We start from the raw sequence: 8,841 nt of genomic DNA on the forward strand, positions 1-8,841 counted from the left end.
CAGTGTTCCTGATATTAGTGGGCAAATAAAGAGCTCTGTTTACTATTTTTAGATGAAAAGACACTGAGCATGCAAGTTGGCATCATCATTATTTTGGCAATGGTTTACTTTCTTTCTGATTTCTATTGTTTCCTTAACAGATTTCTTGCAGTGTTCCAAAGCTTTTTGGAATAATGACCCATCATCATATCTCAGACATGCTGGTGAAGTACCTACAGCTCCTCACCAGACTTCTCACCCAAAGCCACAAACACCAGAGGAGTTCAGTGGGCAGCCTGCAGCCTACTCACGTTGCAGCCCCTGAAAGGTCTGTAGAACCTCTCCTCCCTCAGTAGGTTCCATCCCCTTCTTCCTGTCTCTCTCACTAAACTCTTTCCTCAGCAGGGATAAGAGACAAGTGTGAGGACTGACTTTATATTTTGAAGGGTATGCAGGACTTTTCTTCCACCATCACAATCCCTGGGCCGGTGGCTTCACCCAGAGCGCGCCTCGGGTACCCACGGCAACGCAGGGCCCGGCAACACACTTCAAAAGAATTTTCTTGACGGGAAATTCAAAACCCTGCATGTATGAACACATCAATCGAAGAGTGGCAAACGGCCCTGTGAGGAGCAACGCCCCCGCGGGCACTCGGGGCAAGTGCAAGTCCCATGCCCTGGGGCGGCAGACAAAGAGCGGTCCGAGGCGCCCGCCGGAGAACGGGTGCGCGGTGACACCCGCCGGGGAGGAGCCAGCCACGGGCTGCCCCGGGGCGGGGGGGCAGAGGAGGGGGGGACTTATAAGAGTCGCGTCCCGCCACAGGAGCCGGGGTGTGTGTTTGGTCCAGCTGCGAGCAGAGGCGCTCGGAGAGGCGCAGCGGCAACAACAACAACTCGAGAGCCGCGACCCGTTAGATGGCTCAGAGCATGGACAACGGCCTCGACAGCCTGGATGTAAGTGCCGGGAACCGAGCCGGCGGGCGGGACCGCGGCTGCTGGCTGCTCGACGCCGCTGCTCCTCGGGAGTGGCAACCCCCGCGCCCCGCCGCTCCCGCACATGTGCGCGCTGTTTGCAAACAAAGGTGCCCTCGGCAGGGACCACAGGCGTCGGCGGGCGGGGATCGCCCCGCGGGGAGCGGGTAACGGGGTGGCGCGGAGCCGGACACCGCCTCTCGCCTTCCAGCCCGCTTGAGGGGGGGTCCGTGGGGTGCAAACGGACAGGACTCGGCCCTGAGCTCGTGCTGCTGCTGCAGCGCTTCGGACCTTGCTACAGCTGCAGCCACTGCTGGACCGCTGCTTCTTTGCTCGGGCTTCGCCGCTTGGCCGTCAGCTGAAATGACATGCGGCGCCTCTGGGGCACAAACGCTCCGGTAGAAGGGTTAGAGACACGGGCGTGATAAGGGAGGGGGAAAGCCAGCGATGAAGTTCGGAGTCGTCTTGACTCCAGGGAATGGCATCCCTCTGCCCGGTGCCCGTCCTGAGCGCGGGCATTGTGGGGACGCGAGCGGCGGCAGCGCCCGGCCGTTCCCTCCGGCCGAAACATCTACCTACCCATCTATTGAGGGCAGCTATTCTGCCAGGGGGCTTTGAGAGTAGTTAGGAGCAAACCGGAGATCTCTGGCAAGTCTCAGCTTTAATCCGCGGTGATGCCCGAGCGGAGCTGATGCCCCCGCGTGTGCGGGTCCTCGGGCTGCATCCTGCACGGAGATCAGGAGTTCTTGGCACATGTGGAAGCTACAGTCTGAAAACCAGAGGAACTGTACATAGCCAGGTGGCACTCGCCCGCCTGCACTGCTTTTTAGCGCGGTGGCCAAAACCGTTGGTGGTTTCCTGATGTGCTTTCATGCGTTCACCAGAATTTCGCTTCCTTTTTCCACTGCCGTAGTTAGTTAAGCCCGCTCCGCCCCTGCCCCGCACCGCAAAGGGCGGGCAACGCGGCCATCGGGATGGCCCTCCATGGGATTTTGAGCTCCCTGCCTAGGGTCACCTCTTTTCTTTATGGGCTTTGGAGACTTTTTTTTCCCTGTCTCTGTGAGAAGCTGTCAATTGCTTCTCAGCAGGGAATTCTTGCTATTATTTATCCTTTATTACATCAGCCAATGATACTTTCTCGTTTTTTCTTGATCCCATCGCCTTAATGAGAAGAGGCTTTGGAGCAGCATCATTTATTTCTCACTAATGTTTTTTATAGCTCTCTCTTGTAAGAGTTAAAATGTCCTGGGTAATATTCTGTGCAGACTAACCTCCTGCATCTGGCACTTCTGGGCTCTTCCATTTGTAGTATGAGACTGATTAGAGTACTGAACTGTCCAGAAACAACAATATTTCTGGGAGTAGCCATTACTTCTCTTTTCCATGTAATCTCCTGTCCTTAGTTACAAGATCTTGCTCCTTAGAGAAAGACAAAGGAAGTTTTTTAACTTCTTATTATTTGCTGTATATTTTAAATATATGTGTGTGTGTACATATCTAAACCATGTTTTTCCATCTGGTTTTCAAAAAATTTGCCTAATCATGATGATAGAGACTTCTCAGGCAACTCTGAACATACTGTCATACAGAATATGCTTTTGTAAATGAGCTACCATCTAATATTTTTTTAATTTTCTTATATTTTAGCTGTCCTCTGGGTTAATAATTGAATTTTCTGATAATGGCACGGATGAGGTTGGTTCAGGTGACTATGGAGACTACGGAGAACCATGCTTTCAGCATGAAAATGCCGATTTCAACCGGATCTTCTTGCCAACAATCTATTCCATCATCTTCCTAACGGGAATAATCGGCAATGGATTGGTTATTGTTGTTATGGGCTACCAGAAGAAACAAAGGAGCATGACTGATAAATACAGACTGCACCTCTCTGTTGCTGACCTCCTTTTCGTCATCACCTTGCCATTCTGGTCTGTGGATGCAGCCATCAGCTGGTACTTTGGGAATGTTCTGTGTAAGGCGGTTCATGTCATTTACACAGTCAATCTCTATAGCAGTGTCTTGATTTTGGCTTTTATAAGTTTAGATCGTTACCTGGCAATAGTCCATGCTACCAACAGCCAACGACCACGAAAGCTGTTGGCTGAGAAGGTGGTGTATGTGGGTGTATGGCTACCAGCTGTGCTTTTGACAGTGCCTGATATAATTTTTGCTAGTACTAGTGAAGTAGAAGGAAAATATCTGTGTGATCGCATGTACCCTCATGAAAACTGGCTGATTTCTTTCAGATTTCAGCATATCTTGGTAGGACTTGTCTTGCCTGGTCTAATAATCCTGACTTGCTACTGTATTATAATATCTAAGCTGTCACATTCGAAAGGCCACCAGAAACGCAAAGCCTTGAAGACAACTGTTATCCTCATCCTCGCCTTCTTTGCCTGCTGGCTGCCATATTATATTGGCATCAGCATTGACACATTCATCTTGCTAGGAGTCATCAGACACCGTTGCAGCTTGGAGACAATAGTGCATAAATGGATCTCCATTACCGAAGCTCTCGCATTCTTCCACTGTTGCCTGAATCCAATTCTGTATGCCTTCCTGGGTGCCAAGTTCAAAACATCAGCACAAAATGCCTTGACATCAGTTAGCAGAGGATCAAGCCTCAAGATCCTTTCAAAAAGCAAACGTGGGGGACATTCTTCTGTTTCTACAGAGTCCGAGTCTTCAAGCTTCCATTCCAGCTAACGCTGCTCCTTGCCATCAAAACAGACACTTTAATGTTGCGTGAGACTTCAGAAAAATAAGACTGACCATAATGTACAGATTTATTTACAGTTGGGATTTTATTTTGTTTCTTCTAGTCTCTGTGAAGTTTAATTGACTTATTTATATATAAAAAAACCTTTCATATTGATGACAAACTGTCTAGGCAGGTCCTGCGGACAAGTGGTTAATTCACGAGTTTTAGTGCTTGTTTGTATGTATAGATATGTGAACTAAACACTTCTGGATTGTAGCAAAGTGAGTGTTAAAAGTTTAGAAAATATTTCTCTGTTGTTTATATGTAAATGTTTTCAGTGTTGCTGTTAAATTCTTTAAAAGTTGGCTGGATATTTTTACCTTACTACAAGATGTTTGGTTTACAATAGCTTAACTCTGCTGTAGAAATGGCACTTATAACCAAAGCCTTTTCTGTTATATGCTAGGGTTTTTTTCCCCCATTCTCAGTAATTGATGGTTTGCAAAACTTTCTGTTCAAGGTAAATAAAAGTATTTGACAAAAGGTTCTTGAGTGGTATTTGTATTTCCGGTTAAATGTTCTCAATGCTTTTATTTACAATTCTCAATGCACAATAATTTCTTTGAAAATTGATGGCTTTTGTATGAAAACCAGGAAAATTAGTTTCAGGACAGTAGACACCTGTGAGTTCTAAGTAATTAATTTTTCACCAGAATACATCTAGTTAACATTATCTTTAGAATGACTTAAGCTATCATTTTAAACAGAAACGTTTTGAGGGCAAAACATTAAATGAAAACCAATCTATCTAAGCAATTGATAAAATTTACAGCCTCTTAGGAATCTTAACTAAGGTTACTTCCTGTGACCAACTTTTATGCCATGAATATAAAGTCAATCCTATATTTCTTCTGCCTTTCACTGTGCTTCCAAATTTTTCACATGTTAATAGTAATCAAAAGTAGTTGAATCAAAGCCATTCTGCTGTTTGATATTGTATTTGGACTAGAAATTAGGTTATTGGTGTGTCTCCCCTGTGAAAGATAAATTTTTTCTTTGTAGAGCTTGCCCTATCCTGTCTACATCCAGATTTTGTTAAGATAATGTAATCTTAACATTCTTTTTGAAAATCCAGGATATCTACCAGTTCTCACCAGGGTTTTTTGTTTCTTTTTTTTTTTAAACCAGGAATCAGCCAGGCTAGAATTTCCAGTTGTTGAAATCTTAAGTTCTATTCGGCTAGTAGAGTGCACTCAAAAGTAATGAATACCCAAGAAGACAGAGCCATGGAGAATACTCGTATGTTCCTGTATTAAAAAAAAACAAACCAAAACCACCAAAAAAACCCAAAACCAAACAAAAAACAAACTGTTTCTGATTTAGAAATAATTAACAGTTTGGAAAGCAAAAAGAAAAAAAAACCCAACAAACTACTAGTCACACAGAACTGGAATAAGCAACATGGGTATTGCAATGATATCACCCAGAGAGAATGTGCTAGGAGTACAGCACCCTAGTGATTTTGAGCATGTACTACTGTACTAAACTGTGTATTAAATTGGGATGGTTTATTTTAGATCTTTTCATAAATATAAGACCTTTTGGTTTTCAAATTCCCTCCCCCAAAAGGAGACTGCAACCGTGGTTACATCCTGCATGCTTTCCTTCGCAATGAAGTAGCAGTCATCTGATTCTATGTTGAGCTGATTCAGTTGCTGAACCAACACAAAACTAAGCTGACAGGAAAAAAAATGTCCAGCAATTTAGTGAATTGAATCCAACAAGCACTGCAAAAGTGGAAGACCTTGTACCCTTGAGCCAGGCACAGGGAGAGAAAAGTGAGATAAAAGGAAGAGGAAGCAGGTACCCCCTTTTAGCAATTAAACTTTTAGCTGTTATCTCTAATAGGTATCTTCACTCAGTACAACAACAGAAAAGATGCACTCTCAAGCAACAAAAGGTCGCACTTTCATCAGGTTGTTCCTCATTAACAGAGTTGAGAAATTAGGAAAACATGGTATAGGGGCAGAACTTCTTAAGCGGTTTATTTTTGCTGTTCATTTGTGTGTTTTCTTAATTTAGTGAGGCTTTCCCCGTGAAGAATTTGTTGTTCTAAATGATTCTGATTTTCACCCAGCCCAATCAATCACTTTGATTTAATTGCACTTATAAAATACTTATTGGCTATCAACACACTGTTGCTTATTTGTTGAGGAAATGTTTACAGCCCTTTAGCATTAACTTAGCTTTTATTTCTCTTTATACTTCACTCAGCCAACTGTTACCTCAAGCAGAGATTTAGCAGGAAAGAGTAAAACAGAATAAACTCAGCAGTCCATGTTACTGCCAAAGACCACTAAAAGGACACTAACCAAGCAACAGAAAGCATTTGTTTAGAAATAAATTAGCAAAATTAAAACATAACCCATGGGCCAGAGGGATGAGACCTACATTAATTGTATGAAACTGCCATTGTTTCCAGTAGAATTAGTGAAACTGGGCAGAAGAACTTGTTAAAAAGGAGTTCCAAGATCATTAGGGTTTTGCTCCAGCAAGGAACACAAGTCAAAAGCAAAATGTATTTTTTCTTTAAATAACTTTATCTAAAATATTACTATAACATGTATTTGTACTGCTTACAAAGCAAATACTTGCAAATTGAATTAAGTCGTCATAAGGGAACATAGTAAGAAATTACGAATCCAGTTCTGTCCTTTTACCTCTGGGAGCAAATAAGGCAGATTTCTTCTAAAGCCACTGAGCTATTCCAAATATACCATGTTGGTAAAAAATATTAATTTATTCCCTTTTAAAACAAAATTGCCTCTAAGCTGATTTTTCTTGAGGTTATGACTTTTACATTTTTGTGAGTCAGAAGTAGTCCCAGTAAATGCATTTCTCATAGTGTAAGTTAAGTAACAAAGGTGTATAGACCTAATCTTGTAATTTATACACAGGACAAATCCACATACATCAATAACTTTCCAAAGTTTTTGAAGAGACTTTCCAAATACTTTTCCAAATTATTCCTCTCTAGTATACAGAACAATCATTAACAACATTCTTCAAGACATAGTCAAGGCATAGTCTCAGCCTTTTCCCCATGTCATAAAATAATAGCTGTGCCCAAGTAATTTTAAACATGCAACTCAAGATACAGAACAGAAAACAAATGTGAGTATTGATTACAAACCAGTTAAAAATGTTACATGGTAATTTAAAAGGTTTATGATGTATTTACAAAGACTCTTTCTACAGAATTCAGGCACTAAATAGTTTGCCATGGTTGTTAGAAAGTGCTAACAGCAATGCTCGACCAAACCACGAATATTCACCTAATACTATAATGCACATGTTTTCAGTATTTAAGATTAGTTAGAAATCCTTTGGACCATGCAAGGCTAAACCAAGAACAGAACATGTATGTGAATTTACTCTTGCTTCCTCTGAAATGCTGTTTGGAAGTATAGTTAGAATACTTAAAGCAGTGGGATAAAATTACACTATAATCCATTATTTTATGGTATATTTTTACTCTGTCTAATCAGGTTGTACTCAGTCCACATTAGAGGAGCATGTGAAAAGATGAAGGGAGGTAATGCGGGTGTTGGAGCTAACGTATGCAGGCTATAGAGGGCAGTGAATGAGGTGGAGTTCCTTGTTTCTTCTTGGCTAGTCTTATGACACAATCATTATACAGGGGCTTGAACTTCTATGCATATATATATAAATCAAAACAAAATCACCATGAAAATAAAAAGGAAGTAGCAGTAATAACATGAAGCCATTCATACAAGTGAATGGTTTATCTTATGATGGTTGAGCTGTAGTTGGACAATGTACAAAGTGACCACCTCTAGATGTTTGGTTGAAAAGGCCATTTTTCACATTGTTTTGGAAAGGAAACAGCATGACGAGGAAGCACTTCCTTGATCCAGGCATGCCTCCAAAATCCCTTAACAATGGAGTATTCTCATATTCCCATAGTGCTGAAACTTAGGAAACACTTAAGCAGATAGAGCACCAGAGTTTTTGCCGAAAGGATGCCACTCCCTCACTTTATGTTTTGAAAGCACTCTTTTACAGACTCTTTTTCACAGCCATAAATCATGTCTCAATTGAGCACTGGGATTATTCCTTACAGAGAAGGCACAGATTTCTTAAGATTTTTTTCTCTCTAGCCAACAAATTTTCTGCCACTTTTTAATTTTCTCTGAAAATCTTTCCTCTTTAACAGGATGAAGTTTAAAGTTTATTTCTTTTAATGTCAGCTCTGTTACTATCTAGGTCTAACAGGACACACAGTAAAACAGTGCTATGCTTATTGTTCTTTAAAACATATTTTTATAGCAGCTGATTATAGGCATACTTTGTGTTTATTTGTATATATTTTTAACATAAATGTATCTACATATATGTAAGGATGTAGATTATAAGCACCATTTTCAGTTGCTGTTAGAGGTGATCCAGGGTTCAGCACAGCTGCTACTGACTTCAGAGGAGTCAGAATTCATTACAGATGTAATGGGTATTGACTAAAATTACTATTTTCTTAAAAGAACAGGTAGCTTCAGTGACAAACTCCCACAATTCTGAGGCAGCAGGGTACCTAGAGAAATATTCTTCCTAAACTGTGTAATATTATAGCCCAAATCAATTACAAATGATGATTACAAGTTCCTCTGATTTCAGCTGCAGTCAGAGGTCTACAAGAAATTAAATCTTTCTGTATGGAGCAGGTGGAATTGTTCTGCTGAACATAACAGAAATAAATTTTCAGCAAAATGGCTTTCCCTTACTGAAGGCATGTAAGCTTCACATACCCAACTATCAACAGTCTGACAATAATTTGTCTGCAGGGGCACAGTGTTTGAAAGAAATATGTCAACATTTAAAATACCCTTATCTTCTGGAATTCACAGCAGCAACAGATTCTCACCACACAAACATGTCAAACTAAGTAGAAATTATGAGGGATTTTTTGAAAGGTTACATTGTGGAGAGTTCTTTGGTGCCTGTTTTGGTTTGGGTTTGGTTTGGATTTTTTTGCTGTTGATGCTGCCTTTTGTTTCTACTACACTTTTCTCAAACTTTCTATTTTACTTGACATTTCCTTCAAAAATATACCATCATATAATTTTTTAATGGCAATGTTCTGTTAAGACTACACAAAACACCCTGGACAAG

The 8,841-nt window shown here is 41.3% G+C and overlaps 1 protein-coding gene across 1 annotated transcript; it reads left to right on the forward strand.

Annotated features, from left to right (window-relative positions):
- The first annotated feature begins 806 nt into the window (after nucleotides 1-806).
- CXCR4 (C-X-C motif chemokine receptor 4) lies at nucleotides 807-4,195 on the forward strand. The gene is made up of 2 exons (XM_005153758.2): nucleotides 807-932; nucleotides 2,598-4,195. The coding sequence occupies exons 1-2, from the start codon at nucleotides 894-896 to the stop codon at nucleotides 3,657-3,659; spliced, it is 1,101 nt and encodes a 366-aa protein (XP_005153815.1). The 5' UTR covers nucleotides 807-893; the 3' UTR covers nucleotides 3,660-4,195.
- Nucleotides 4,196-8,841: the final 4,646 nt, after the last annotated feature.

The sequence above is a fragment of the Melopsittacus undulatus genome, chromosome 4 (genome assembly GCF_012275295.1).
Source record: "Melopsittacus undulatus isolate bMelUnd1 chromosome 4, bMelUnd1.mat.Z, whole genome shotgun sequence".
NCBI lineage: Eukaryota > Metazoa > Chordata > Aves > Psittaciformes > Psittaculidae > Melopsittacus > Melopsittacus undulatus.